General features: G+C 35.4%; 1 protein-coding gene across 4 annotated transcripts in view; it reads left to right on the forward strand.

The window, feature by feature from the left end:
* The window catches only part of RFX3 (regulatory factor X3), a 176,116-nt gene that overhangs the window by 77,636 nt on the left and 82,494 nt on the right, over positions 1-15,986 (forward strand). For all 4 annotated transcript variants that reach the window (XM_087957766.1, XM_026671675.2, XM_087957765.1 and 1 more), the window contains exon 2: positions 12,553-12,677. In XM_087957766.1, the coding sequence (XP_087813892.1) occupies positions 12,561-12,677 (117 nt within the window). In that variant the 5' untranslated portion in view covers positions 12,553-12,560. The remainder of the gene's footprint in view (positions 1-12,552; positions 12,678-15,986) is intronic.

Genomic DNA, 15,986 nt, shown 5'->3' on the forward strand with positions numbered 1-15,986 from the left:
GCAAAAAGGATATGGATATGGTTTGCTTTGCTTTTTCAACTTTGTAATCTAGCTCAGGGGTCTCCAACCTTGGCAACTTTAAGCCTGGTGGACTTCAAAGCTGGCTGGGGAATTCTGAGAGTTTAAGTCCTCCAGGCTTAAAGTTGCCAAGGTTGGAGACCCCTGAGCTAGCTCACAGCTCTTAGTAATATTTGATCACCTCCTACTCAAAAATTTACCAGGGATAACCTTGCACAACCCAGATAAGATCAGCCAGATGCTACTCAGGTAAACGTAAATAGCTCTCATATTATTTTAAAATTGAGTCAGTCTGGGGGCTTGTTTCAAGATGACTATGCAGGCTATGCTTTAGGCTGCAAAAATTCTGTTATAATAATTCTGGTAATTCTCTTTTATTAGTATATTTATTCAAGTTGTTATCAACGGAAAGTGCCATTTTACCTTTTTGTTTCTATTTAGAAACAATTTTTTCATACAGTGTTTTAAGACTGTTGATCAGTTTTAAATCTAACCTAAAAGATATTCATTTAAAATTTGAACAGAATGAAAAGTTTTTATATTAAGTGTTCAATACATATTAAAGGATTAAGATGTATTAAAGGGATTACAGTTAGTCCTCGATTTACAACAGTTCATTTAGTGTCCATTTGAGGTTACAACGGCATTGAATAAAGTGACTTATGGCCATTTTTCACACTTAAAGCCCTTGCAGCATCCTGATGGTCATGTGATCAAAATTCAGACGCTTAGCACCTGACTCATATTTATGATGGTTGCAGTACCTTGGAGTCATGTGATCAACTTCTGCAACCTTCTGACAAGCAAAGTCAATGGGGAAACCAGATTTACTTAACAATTGTGTTACTAATTTAACAACTGCAGTGATTCACTTAACAACTATGATAGGAAAGGTCATAAAATGAGACAAAATTCATTTAACAAATTTCTCACTTAGCAACATAAATTTTGGACTCAATTGTGGTTCTAAGTCGAAGACTACCTATATTATAAAATCCTTTGTGATAAATTCTATCCTTCCTTTGTTTTTTAAAGTATATTGCAAAATGATATGTCAGTATATTGGGAATTGACTACAGCAATTGATGTAAGTTTCTATATTTCTTTGGAACTAAGCATTAAGGAATATAATATAGTGTATCTGAGTTTTTCTAGCACACTATACAATAAAAGATAATGAAAAGTTAACACATTCTTACTTTTAAAAGGTTTCTAATTGCCTTGAGTTGTAGCCAATATAAGGGCAACTTGGAACTCTATTGCTAAACTGAATCCTTTACCTAATGTTAAAATGTTCTGCATCTTATTAGGTTAGCAATATGACACATGGTTGACTTTGAAAAGCTAAGCAGAGCAAAACTTTATTGGGAGACGTTTACGAAATCGCAGGTCATGTAGGCTAAATGGGAAAATAATAATAAATAATTGGATAAAAATGTCACATTCAGTCTGAACTGCTGATAGTAAAATCATCCATGAAGTCAATAGAATAGAGTTCAAATATACTTTGTCAATTAAATTGTCTAATAATGGTGTTTGCTGTCTTTAGTAGCTTGGGGAATTGGGGTTTGTGGAAGGCTAGATGAAAAGAGGGGTTCATAAAAAGAGTCCCTCTATTAACCCTTTAATTTAGAAGAAAGGAAAAATACTAAAAGGACTTCCACAAAAGAAGGGATATGTGACAATAGCTACCATCAGCTTGGATGTTTTTTGAAGGTTAAAACTTTCCCTCTTAAGAATTACTATTGCTCATATTGATTAAATATAAATTCTATTTATCAAGGAAATATGCATCAGGTTATGTGACACTCAGAATATGCAGAGCTGGTTCCACTCACTTGCCAGCGATTCTGTGAAAACAGGTTTTGGCCTATCCTAAGAATGGCACTATAGCTGGGTCCACTTGTTCAAGAGAAGAATGGTTTGCAGAAGAATGGTTACGTAAATTCAACCCTATGCTAAAGATACTTTGTGGTCCATATTTATTTGCATTATAAAAAGTTTAAAATAAAGAATCTAACTTTTTTGATCAGTTTGTCTATAGCATCCAAAAACAACTGACTGGTTGGATCTGCATTTTGTATCAGTGTTATAAATTATATTAACTTTTCCACACAAGACACAGGAAAGAAGCAGTGCAAACTATTTAGTGTTTTACTTCATCCTTTAGAAATATTGATATGCGTGGTTGACCAACTGATCCTCTTAATTAGCAGTCTCTTCCAAATGGGAATTAGTGGCATGCTCATTTTTTAAAATGAATGTGCCCTTTTTAGAATTTTCTAACTGCATAATATAGATACTTTTTCAGTTCTACAGTTCTTTAAAATTATTTAACTTTAGCTGCTTGCAGATCAGGAAATGGAAACGACAAGGAACAGCTACAAAGCCTTTTTGTGCTACAGATGAGAACATGATTGACAGTGAAACTTTCTTTCCCACACAGTAGCAATGCTGAGTTTTTAAAAGTGGTCTAGCACATCAGACTTAAAGGGATTTTTGTAATATTTGAATAAAGGCTACTGCTTGAACCTTAAGGGTGTGAAAAAAAAAATGTTGTTTTTTGCTTGGGAAAAAAAAATTCTCCAGGTGGCACCACTCATGTGAATACACTTATCAGATGTAATCTTTAGTGGAGAGGCTGGAATATTTAAATAGCCATTACTTTAGAACACTTTACAAAATACCCCTGCAACCTTTGCTTAACATATCATGCATGTTGGCATTTGTCTGGAGATAAGCAGAGCAGAAAGCTGAATGGTTTCATAAGTGTTCCCATCAGTTGGAAACATGACATGACATAAAAGGTTTTGGCACTTTTCATTAAAAGAGATAAAGAGAGTATCTGTAAGCTGCTAATAGTACTATTAAAACAAATGTTGTTTTGTGAGTCATCCTATAAAGCTTTTTGGTACCAGAGGGGTATTACAATAAAAATATGTCACATGGTGAACAAGAAGTATCACTAGTATTTTATCTGCATAACTAGAGGAGGAAGAAGTTAAATTGTAGTCTTCCATTGCTTAAAGATGTCTGTATACCAACAGAAGATAATATATTTGTAGCTCAGGGTTGAACTGTGAGGTCCTTGGTGCTCTCTGAGCTTAGTTGTTTTCTTGCAGACATTTCATTACCTAAAACTAGGTAATATCAGTGTTAGAAAGGAATGGTGTTTGCTCTCTATTTTTGTACTAGTGGTGTGATGACCTGGGGCGTGGCACAAAGGCAATGCAGTCAGATTATCAATAAGAGTCCCTTTATTATCTCCAACTTTGCCCCCAATGTCCAGGTTACCTTCTGGCTGGAGAAAAACTCTCCCAGGAACAGCCCTTGACTGCAGAAAATTAAATCCAAAACACGGTCAACACAAACTGTAACACAAGTCCAATCAAGCCAAACTGAAGTAATTAGTTTGGCAGGGCAGGAGCAAGAATTTCAGACTTGAAGGCACGGCAAAACTCACACAGTTGGGAAAACGCCAGGAACACAGATAAGCAATGACAGCACAAGATAAAAGTCATGTTTACTCCCAACAGCCTACCGCACACAGCCTGCCTTTCTTATCAACTGTCTTCCCAGCTGTGGCTAATGAAGGGCCCTTTCCTCCCCTGTAAGCCGTGCAACCCACATTGCTCTCTTCTCCGTTCCTCTGTGAGAGCCCTAGGATGAAGAGGGGGTGGGCCTGGTTCTTCCTCTGAACTCCCTCTCCCTTGTTCTATCTCTCCCCTGCTCTGCCCAGCCGGACTTTGCTCTTCCTCAACCTCCTCCACAGCCAATGGAGCCACACTCCCATTCGCTGTCAGCTGTTCAGCTTCCTCTTTGGATTCAGACTTTGACTGGGGCATGACAAGGGGCTTGCCACATCAGTGTTGGTGGGAATGTTTCTTGGTGGTTTCTTCATTAGGTAAACAGCCTAGTTGGGTAATGAAACATCTGTAAGAAAACAAACAAGCTCAGAGAGTACCAAGGATCCCACAGACGGCTATGATCTTAATCTTCAGTTGATAAAAACTGTACGTCCAAACAGAGATGCAAGTGAGAAAAATAGGCAAAAACCTAGGCCCTTTGATATCCACAGCCAAAATGTTGGTGAATTTCTATTATTCTTTACTTTATTTACTTTACTATTTCCTTTGGTTTTGTCAGTTATATGTGACTGGATCAAGATGGACCTGAAGTTGATTCCTTTGATCTCTAGATACTATTACATGGAATAGTCACAATACTGCCATCAGAGTAGTGGAGAAATGCATTTTATATTTGAATGAGAAAGATAATTACACAACAAATATAATAAGGAAGCAATTTTAGAATTGGTTGACTGTAGAGAAGTGAGAGTAAGTAGAGCAAACTGAAGATGCCTCTGCAAAAGTAGAGCTGCTGACAATGGCAAAGACCAAGAAACTGATAAGAAGACCTGTTCCTTGGAACCTTTCTGGATAAGAGGAGGATGTGAGATTGGGCACAGCGCTCACACAGTTGCTTCTCTTGAGAAGACTGCAGGACAGTAGGTTTGAGTGCTGGAAGACAACTGAGGTAGCTCTCTTGCTCACAATCACAAAGTAGATTTTTAAAGATTTGCAAATCTCACCTCTAATCACTTTTGGAATTTGCTCATTAACTACTTTTAAGCTGTTAGAGACCATCAGACCATCAAACTTGAAAACGCTGGGTGAATTTGCCTTTAATCCTAAATCAAAGAAAAATGTAATCATAAGCTTAAGAATTTATACAATCTGAAACTAAACAACAGTTTGATTTTAGAAAGTTATAAATGGACTAAAGGTATTAAAATTGGAATGTTGACATTTTTCCAATAAGATTTTGAAATTAATTATAAAGAACAATAAGCTTCTCTGGAAAATAGCTTCTGTTTTGGTTTTTAAAAACTGGACACTAGAGGGACTAATGTTTTTAAATAAAGGATTTATAAACCTGCAAAATGTTCTAGCAATGGAAAATTTTGTAAGCCGCCTTGAGTTGCCATGTGTGAATAGGCAGCAACATCAATTTCCTAAAATAAAAATAAATAAATAAATGAAAATACTGAAGAAGTTGTTTGAAGAATGAAATCAGAAACAGTAGCCAGAATATCAACAATGTCAGTAATAATGTCTCCTTCTATAGATAGACTATGACCAAAAGATGTTATTAAAGAAATGACAGATATTGAACAAATTTTATCTGTCAAGATAGAGATGGCATTGAAAATGGATTTACGTTCTACAGGCCAAGAAAATTGAGTTAGAAAGAATATTTCGATGGATCTATTAAAGAAAATTGCCTGAGACTTTAAAATTTAAAAGAGAAATACAACTGACAAACTAAGAGAGTGATGCGGATCGTTTTTTCCTATTGGATTTATAAAAGTCTTGAAGAACTCTTGTGTTAAAGTCTTAAAGAGCTCTGTATGATGAGACAAAGAAGAAATTAAGAAAAATGAAAGCCTACAACAATATTTGAATACACTAAAAAGTAACAGACATAAAAGGAAGGAGTATAAAGTTGTTTATTTGATCAAAGTTTAAATGAGATATGTTATTTCTGGCAACCCTTTATCTGGGCTGAAAAAATAATGTTTTGTGGATTTGTTTATAGAGATGGGATATGGAATAAAGAAATAAATTCTTGTAACCTTAGAGGAGATGAAGAGGCAATAAATTTGTTTATACTTGTAATAAAAGTTGGAAGTCATCTCTTTAGATGTTTCTTTTTTCTTTTCTTTTCTTCCTATTCTTCCTTTCCTGCTTTTGCTTTGGTATTGCTTTTGCTTTATTTGTCTTCAGGAAGATTGGAAAATGACTGTTCTATTTTATGTTAATATTCTTTATCATGCAATTATATTTACAAGTACTATATTTCTTGATATAGTGACCACAGTGACTTTAGTTTTAGTATTATTACTATCCAGTTTGTGTTTTCCTCGGCATTAGTGAGGCATATTAGTGGTTGTCATAGACCATTTGAATTAAACATAAAATAACCACATCATCAGCACATGAAAAATAGATGTGAGATAACTCTCCCGGCTTTCGGTTAGAGTTTAGAACTTTGTGTTTGTTAGAAGAAATGGGTTTGTTTGGACCCACAATATTACTTCATTGTTTTCCCTTTTTTTTTGCTTCATTCTCCTTTCATTCTCTCCACTGAGAGTCATTTTGAAGTCAGGTGACCACTAAATCAAATAAGTGAACAGTGGAAGATGGAAGTTATTTTATGAAATTAAATACCATGTTTCCCTGAAAATAAGACCCGGTCTTATTTTTTTCCTCCAAAAGAGGCATTAGGTCTTATTTTGGGGGGAAGTTTTCCACTCTCTTATCTCGCAATGGTGGCACCGACATCCCCACACAGCAGGAACTCGTGTGGCTTCAGGAAAAGCTTCTGCAGCCAAGAAATGAGCTCCGGATTAATGTGCCTGATGCCCCTGACCTCAGTTTCGCTGTCAGAGGCCTTCAGAAAGGCCTCTGACAGTGAAACAGAGGCCAGAGGTACTGTGCACATCCATCTGGAGCTTGTTTCTTGGCTGAAGAGGCCTCTACTAAAGGCCTCTGATGGCGAAATGGAAGCCAGAGGCATATTGGGTGCACATGTAAAAAAATCATGGTAGGGCTTATTTTCAGGGAAACACAGTAGCAGCAGACCAAGAATGCTGCCTTATTTAATGCCTATTCGAATGGGGAGTGGTCAGACAAGACCACTCCAAGAATAGCGCACTTAACCTACATATAGGTATTTTAATATAATTTTGTGATTCATCATCAAAATTTCCATCTATATGGAAATTCAGGTCAATTAATGTAACACAAAGAGCATCTCAAAGGCAAGTAAAGTATTCTATCAATTTGTGCAGGACTACACATTGATCAAATGTTGAATTGCTGGAGTTCAATATGACTTGCTCCATCAGAAAAACATACATTTGGATCAGCCAGATTACAATGTCTGGAGTCCAGATTAAAGTCCAAGGCATCACATTTAAACAGGAAGAGAAATGCTTGGTTGTGCAGTAATTACATAGGAATTAAAATAGTAAGACTTCCTTGGGCCTGGCTGCCTTCTTAGTACACAGGTAGCCATATTGGAAATGAGATATAGTCATTAAGCTCTAAGGTCTTATATTCCCATTTCTCCTATAGAAAAATAATACTAAACGTTAGTAATTCTATGAAGGATGGAGTTCCTTCTTAGAACACCATCCTGTTATATTGTAAGAGGCATGATATACTATCAGTATCTGACTGCTTTGAGAGCTTAAGGGAGCTTGACTTTGTATACCATTTTGCTAATGCTTTTAATATATTCATTCCTGCAGCTGTTGAGTGCTAGGATCTAGATAGTGTGTGAAGTTAATGTATTGTATCTACTCAATTATAGTGAGAAAGTCTGTTAGTTGAATTCTTGGTAGAGGGTTTGGCTAAATGTGTCTAACATTAACTGTTTCATCCCAATAAGGTTGAAACTATTAACATGGTGCTTTCCTGCTAACCATTTAGTAATAAATCCAAAAATGCTGCCACAAGAAGCCAGAAAGATATACAATATATGGTGACAGGAATATTTCATTTGCATTCAGTGATAATATATGATTAGCTAAATTTGACAACCTATTTTAATGCATGTTTCTTGAACTCAGGTAATCCTTTTGGAGAGAAAATAACAAGCAACCATTGGGAAAACTGAATTCAATGACATTAGGCATATGAGTAACAGAACATTTTTTTTTTTACAATTTTTGTGACTGTCCCAAGTAGTACAATTTTCACACAGTGATCAAAGAAATGTAGCCAAACATCAAACCATGTATTATTAGTCACCTCTAGACAATGTATCTTGCAATACTATTATAATTCATAAAATACTAAAGATTACAAGGATTTTTTTTCAGTGCAAATCTAGTCTCTTGTTTTTACTATTGTGAAATTCCCCAAAGCTTGTAAAACTTTTTATTATCAGTCTTCAGTATTAACTGGCTCACATTTTCTTCATAGAATAGGAATGTAGCACAAAGTATTAAATAATACGTGTAACATTCATCATTGCACTGACACTTTGGGATTGCCTTTTGCTATATTCCTTTTCTATTATATCAGATTAGTTTCAGGTCCACCAGTTATGGCAACAGGTGACCCTATTATACTTTGATCATCTATAGTTGAAACTAAATGTTCTTACAAAATTTTGGAAAATGATAGTAATTTGAAATTTCCTGTATATTACATCCACTTTTATAATTAAGCTCCCTAGCTTCTATGTGTCTAATCATGTTATTTTAATTTTTAAGCAGATGTGTTTTTACTTTCTGTGGAAAAAAATAGTACACTTGAATAAAAATTACAGGCCTTTGTTTTCTGTACTGAATTAAAATCTGTATCATTATTTAGAGTAGATATTGAGATTTCACAAATTTTAGTATATAGAGCAATAATGATAAAAATATATGCTAAAACTAATTTATTATTAAGATGCTGTATTTGCAACGTGTGGTTTGCTATGCAATAGATGCATCAGATCCTTTATCCAGTACACCATTCTGGTGCAGCATATAAGAATAGAAGACAAAAGGATTTCTACTGTACTTCTTGAGTTTATTAAATCATCTTGAAGGTGTTTTTCAAATAATGTGTGTTTTTACCAATACACATTAAAAAAAAAGATGAACATTGAAATACTTTTGTTTAATTTAAAGCAGGGGTGTCAAATTCAAACTCAAACTTGAGGGGTGCTTAATCTGGCCCATGGAGCTGCTCTGAAAACAGTGAAGATCCAGCCCACATTGCCTCTATGTGGCCCTCCTGAGCTCCATTTTTGGCCTTGCAGCCTCCTGCCAGAGAAAATGGAGCTCGGGGAGGCTGCATGCAGCCTTCCGGTCTCTGTTTTCACTGGGAGAGGGGTGCAGGAGGCCATCACGGCCGAAAATTCAATCACTAATATTTTCTCAGTCATGGCATGTCTTAGTTACGATTTATTTCCTTTCTGGAACTGTAAAAATATCTGTATTTATTACTATTGTTCACATACAAGTCTTGTTTTCCTTTCAAAGACTTGGTTTTTTAAAAATATTTTTCAATTATTTAGTATTTTAAGCTATGCTTACTTATACTTAGCTAGTGAATGCCAAGTGTTTTGCTTCTGAGCGATCACATACACAATTGCTCTATTACTGTATCTACAATTGCTCTATTACTGTATTACTTAAATCTTAGCTATATTTTCATGAATTTCTTTTCACTATGTCTGACTGTAATCATCTTGTTTCCCTCTCTACCTCCCAATTCCTCTTGAATGGTTTATGTCTCAAACAGAAGTGCAAGCAGTACAGGAATTTGTATTACAAAGATTTTTTTTGCAAAGGAGCACAAATATTAATATTAAAAGTTACAGTTGGGATAACAAACGTACACTACCACCTTTCTTAACAAGAGCTCTTATTTGCAAGCAGAACACAATCTGGACACAACGTATGCTACTGTATGAGGGAAAGAAAATAAGGAGTTTTATATATACACATACCCATACCCATATGTGATGTGCCTGTGGAAAAATCTGGACAATATTATGTTATTTCTAGTGAAATGGTAAAGGAAGAAAAGCAATGAAAAATTTGAATGGAAATATGTGTGTGTGTGTGTGTGTGTGTGTTTATTTTAAAGGAGTATGGAGGTAAAACACGTACAATACTATTTACAGAAAAACAATCCAAATATATGATTTAGTTTAATTAAAGAAATAGTTGAAGACAGGAACCTGGAAGCAATCCAAGAAGACGAAGGGTTATAGTATTATTTGAAAAGCCAATAGGGATTTATTGGATAGAGGTGATATCAGACAAGAGCTGCATTATATGGAAAATATAGGTGGGAAGATTCTGAAGAAAAGATTTAAAGTCAGGAGGACATCATCTTATTTAATTCATATTCCCATCTTTCCGTCATTTAGGTCTCTGGGACAGGCCTTACGTTTTTTAGCAAGCTATGTGGATCTAAGAATCCAGCCAGCTTTTATTACTGTTGCCTAGGTTGCTGGGCTTCACAAGTGGATCAAATTGTCCTTAAACAATGCACCAGTGGGGCAAAGAGCAAGCAATTGGCAAAAAGTCTGTCTAGAGTAAATCCGGGCAAAGCAATATCTTAAATAGCAGCAGTTTCTGCCACACAGTTTTTCTTGGAGACAATTCCCTTACGACAAGTAAGGCTGTCACAGAAAGGAATTTGATGGAATTACCTTTTTTCGTTGCTGATAAAGAAAACAAGCAGTCGTGACTTTTGACCAAAATTGAGCCCAAAATTTCTGTGCCTAAGCGAGACAGTGAAGTGAGTTTTACCCCATTTTATGACATTACTTGCAACAGCTGTTAAGTGAATCACTGCAGTTGTGAAATTAGGAACATAGTTCTTACATGAATTTGGCTTCCCTGCTTGTCAGATCACATGACCCTGGGACACTGCAACTGTCATAAATATGAGTCAGTTGCTAACCATCTGAATTTTGATCATGTGACCATGGGAATGCTGCGACGGTGTGAAAATTAGTTATAAGTCATTTTTTTCAGTGCCGTTGTAACTTTGAACGATCACTAAACGAACTGTTGTATGTCAAGGACCATTTGTATTGATTCTGTTAGTCTTTCCATGTGGAACAAAGGAAAAATCCTCTCAGGAAGCACGACCCTAAAACCAGTCCATAAATAGAATGAGTAGATGTCAAGAACGTCTTCTCCTGGCTCAGTGTTCTTCAGAGCTGTGACAATAACAGAAAACAAAGCCTTGGTCATTGTCCCAGCAGTTATTTTCTGATCATCGGAACAATGGAGCCAATTCCGTAGGATGAATTATTCTTCAGGAGAAAAGACAGGGCCAAGAAGAATTTCCTTTCTGATCCCTTGGGAGGAAATAACTTTTTGGTTTTAGTTTTGTCTTCTCAGAAAAGGCCAATGCTCCAACAGGCTTTAAGGTGCAGAATTAGCCTTTAAATAAAATGTCAAAAGTGAAGAAGAGCATTATCAGAGGACAGATTCTAGAAGCTACCACTATGAGGAAGGAGGCATCCATGTTTTGTGTCCAGCCAGCTAAGTAGTAAATAGAGAGCTCCTCGGAGGGATGTGTGTGGAAATGGTCCTAAGGTAACATACCAACCAGCTAAGTAGTAAATAGAGAGTTCCTCGGAGGGATGTGTGTGGAAATAGTCCTAAGGTAACATACCAACCAGGCTAGAGGAACAAGGAAGCAAATAACATTGAATAGTGGAATTTGAATGGGAAAATAATGAATGCACATTATTGATCTTCTGTTGATAATTTTAATTATCACTGAAGACAGTCAAGCAGAAATTACCAAATCATAACTCTATGATGAAGAAATTAAATAAAAATGAACAACAGCAAAATATTGTTTCTGGATTTCTTTTTAACATGGAATGCTTTTTGATGCAGGCTTTTAAAATAAATGAAGCACCCCGCGAATGGCAAATATGGCAAATTTGTGACCAATCAAATGCTACTGACACAATTTCCAGCAGCCGAATGAGAGTTGCTGGAAGTTGTAATTCAGCAATATTCAATGGCCACAATTTTGTCCATTTTTGTTCTGTGGGAAAAATAAAACCTCTTTTCAGTTGAACTACTCATTTCATGTGTTGGTATAAATCTTTGACAACAATTTCAAAGTGGTTTGTTGATTTACTTACTTATTGCCCTTATGATTTTATAAGTACAAGTAGTCCTTGATTTAGAACAGTTCGTTTAATGACTGTTCGAAGTTACAACAGCACTGAAAAAAGTGTCTTATGACCATTATTCAACACTTATGACAGTTGCATCAATCCCATAGTCACATGATTTACATTCAGATGCTTGACAGTTGGTTCATATTTATGACGATTGCAGTGTCCCGGGATCATGTGATCACCTTTTGCGACCTTTTAACAAGCAAAGTCAACGGGGAGGCCAGATTCACTTAACAACCGCACTACTAATTTAACAGCTGCGGTGATTCACTTAGCAAAGGTGGCAAGAAAAATGGTAAAATGGTGCAAAACTGAATGGATTTCTCACTTAGCACCATATCTTTTGGGCTCAATTGTGGTAGTAAGTCAAGGTCTACTTGTAACTCTAGGCAGCAAATATAGCTAGTGCTCCTTGCTCTTCCCAAGAACAACCATGTGAGGTGAGTTGGACTGACAGAGAGTGACTGTCCCAAGGTTACTTGCCAGCTGTCATGCCCGAGGCAGGACTGGAACTCACAGTCTCCCGGCTTCTGGCCTGGTGCCTAAACCACTAGACCAAACTAGCTCTTTATCTTTATCTTTGCCTTCTTTTCCGGAAAGTGTTTTGTTTGTTTCCCAATCTAGTCTACAAACTGGCGTTTTCTGATTATTTCTCACCAAAACAACAACAATCTTAGCCGGTTCCAATCCTGCTTAGCTTTTTTGGGATCTGTCAAGGTTGGTAGGATAAAGGCAGTTTAAAGAGATTGTATACTCATACACAAAACAAAAATCGTAATTTTAATGAGTGTATATTTACCCCTCATACAGCAACAAGAATGCAGACATCAGAGACTGGGTCGGATACAGGTTCGACGGTTACTTTGCAGACTTCCGTAGCTAGTCAAGCAGCTGTACCTACCCAGGTGGTACAGCAGTTACCAGTACAACAACAGGTAGGTGCTGTGTTGTCTTTGAAAAAGAATGAACTTTTTGGGTAGTGCCAATTCAATCTCCCAGATAAGTTTATTGGAAAGGCTTCTGCTGTTTCAGTTTTGCGGAGCTTAAATTACTTTGTTATGTATTATTCAGCAGAGCAGCTGTCCATCTTGTCCTTGATTCAGACTGCTTATCACTACAAATCCAAAATGATTATCATATTTCTGCCAGCATGTATGAAGCTACTCAGATCTAAGAATACATTCATGATTTAGTTTAGAGTAATCCAGGTTTTGTAGTCTAATGCTGTCCATATAGATTCTCATTACGGTTCCCAAAATATTTTGTCTACCTTTTGACATTAGGGATTGCAATTAGTCATTTTCCTGGGGAAATTGGGTAAGATAATATGCACAATAGTTCTATAAATCAGGAAGTTAGACATGGCATATTGATGATTCGTATATGAAGAAAATGATTTCTAAATGAAAAAAATATTCTAATATAACTTATGTTTTGGTTCTTTACTCCTGAAAGCTATCAGTATTTCCAAGCGGTTATAGGTGCATTTGGGTTAATGTCAGGGAAATGACATGGCAGAGATGGTTAAATATACTAAGATAAAACCCATCTTTGTTTTTTAGAGAAACTGGATGAGGCTATCCAGGAAAGGAAAGTCCTTTTGGAAATTTTAAACATAGATGCTTGTGCCTGAAAAAAATAGACTATGCATTGTTCTTTTTTATAAGAAGAACATTTTAAAATAAATACAAGAACATACCAAAGAGATTGTTTTGTTCACAATTTAAACTGAAAGCCTATTTGAGCACATATAATTACATAAGCTAACCTCAAGTCATATATGTAATTATAAGTTTATCCTAAGCTAACAGTGTATTCATGCTTTCTGTGGTGATTAACATAAGCATTTCAGATGAATTTCACCTGTTACATATATTTGCAATTTGACATGCCTTATTTAAAAGTGCTGCAATAAAAGCATATTTCAGATGCTTTCTTTATAAATCTGAATGAATCTGACACTGGTTTGTCTTCTTTTAGAACTACATTTTATTGAAAAAAAAGTAAAGTGCTTAATTACTCAAGATGGCTTTTGTTTCTGTAGTGGATGTGTTTATCTACTTTTGTTTTTGTTGACAAATATACCAGCATGTATAAATTAATGCTCCATTTGTTCTTTTGAAACAACAGATTTTACACTAACACATTCTTTGTTTTGGTATTCTTTTCTTCTGCAAATGACAGTGAAAATAATGACTAATGAAACAGTATCTGAGAGGCTTTGTTTTTATCATATTAACATATATTTTGCATTTTTCTGTTTGAATAAAAAAAAGTGCTGTGGTTGAGCTGTTACTTCACTTTGATATCTCAGAAGGGAATGAGGCATTAGTATGCGTAGGAAGAATGAATAACACCTATTCCAGCCCTAGCGGAAATTATAGTCACTGTTTTGCTTAGGTGTAAACATGTACTTCTTCTTAGCTTACTTTTGAAGTAAGTGAGCTTCTCCCAATATTATGCATACCTACTTCTAATTTCCTGATAATCAGTTCTCAGCACTTCCTTTCTGCTTTTTTATTCATCATTATAATACCATTTGGTCATGTGACTAAAATAGCCTCAGTAATTGAGAGGAGAACTTTTTCTCTCTTTTTTGCTAGAAGTTGACTCTAAACCTTGGCTGAAAGTTGGCCATTTTGTAGATTTGGAAGTCATAGCAAGAAGAGAGTGCAAGCTTACAAAATTCTCCATTAACAAAATGGTTTTCTAAATTTCCATTTTGTACGCAGAATGTGAAATCTGTGTCTCTAATATTTTATCCGGCTTCTTGTAAACATTTAGGCATTTGACTTTAGAATGAGAGTAAGATAATAGTGTAAATGTGATCACTACTATCTTTCATATCTTCATCCCCAAACCATATGTCAAACGGCACTATTTTAGTCTTTCTTCTTTTTTGTAAACATTGGGATACTCATGGTTAAGGCTAAGCTATTTTCAGATTTCAAACATATCATTGAGGAATTGAGCAGTATCTGTGTCTGTGTGTGTTTATGTGTCCACACATATATGTACTCACACATCTATTCAATACTACTCTCAATAGGTCTCTCAAATTGCAAGCTCATAGAAGCAAAGCCAGAGGATTGAGGATTGATTTACTTGTTTGGAGGCTTACTTTTTTTTAAGCTTTGTTTCACTAGTGTGTTTTGCATTTGTTTGTTGGCTTATTATTTTAAAAACATGTTGTCACAATTTCTTCCTGCTTAATTTTTGTTCCCATTATTCCTGTCTCATTTTAATTTCATGTCAGTTTTTCACATTTTGCTTTTAGGTGGGTTTTTTTTCCCCAGAGTAATTTCCTATGCATTAAATCTATGCTCTCTCTTTTTTCATTTCAAAATGTTTTCTTAAAAGAAAGAAGCTACTTTATTCTTTTGGAATACCTTTTTGACATCCTACTTTCCCTAAGGATTGTAAGGGCATGATTCATTGATCATTTCATTTGGCCGTTTCTGTTTCTGTGCTGCTTTTTCTTTCGTAAGTGCTTGCCATTAGTCTTTTTTCTCTTATGAATCATATATACTTGGACTTCACTTTTTTTTTCTTTTGGATTTTATTCTTACATGCTTTTTTATATTCTTCTCATTCTTGTACTTGCATTGATTCTTTTTGTTTCAAGTGAACCAAGGTCTCAGAATTTGCTTGGTTTCAGAATTTGCTCTGCTGTCCCATTTCAATGTAAGAATATATTCACAGTCTAATTCTGACAACATTTTACTAGACATTTAAATTTACTGTCTTCCACTCTTTGATATTGAAAATGCTGCACTGGCATCATGACTACTTATTTCCCATGAACCTATTTCATCTTACACTGTACAAGTTTGTGACAGGAGTTGTAAGTTCTGTGATTTGATTGTCACCTTGTGAAGAAGCACTTTTTGTCCATTTTGCTTCTGTTATTATTCAGCTTCCTTGAATTACTTCTTCTAATATTATGAGAAAAAGAAAAGAACCTATCCCCTTTCTTTATCTGGGTATAGTTTTATAAATCCTTATAATATGCTTTCTTACATGCCTTTTTAAAAACTAAGATAGTTAGCTTACAGGGATTCCCCTAAAGAGATTATTATAACTTGCTGATTCTCATGATTCCTTTTCTGATTTTCAATATTGTTTTTCGAACGAGAGTGATCAGATTGGTGCACAACATTGGTGCAAATTTTCCTTCAGGTTTTTTTTTTCTCTTTGAGTAGAACATTCATTTGTACCTTGGATCAATTTTGCCTATCTGCTCC

This window comes from Notechis scutatus, chromosome 2 (assembly GCF_049901735.1).
Source record: "Notechis scutatus isolate UNSWTSFEM ecotype Mainland chromosome 2, rNotScu1.2, whole genome shotgun sequence".
NCBI classification, from domain to species: domain Eukaryota; kingdom Metazoa; phylum Chordata; class Lepidosauria; order Squamata; family Elapidae; genus Notechis; species Notechis scutatus.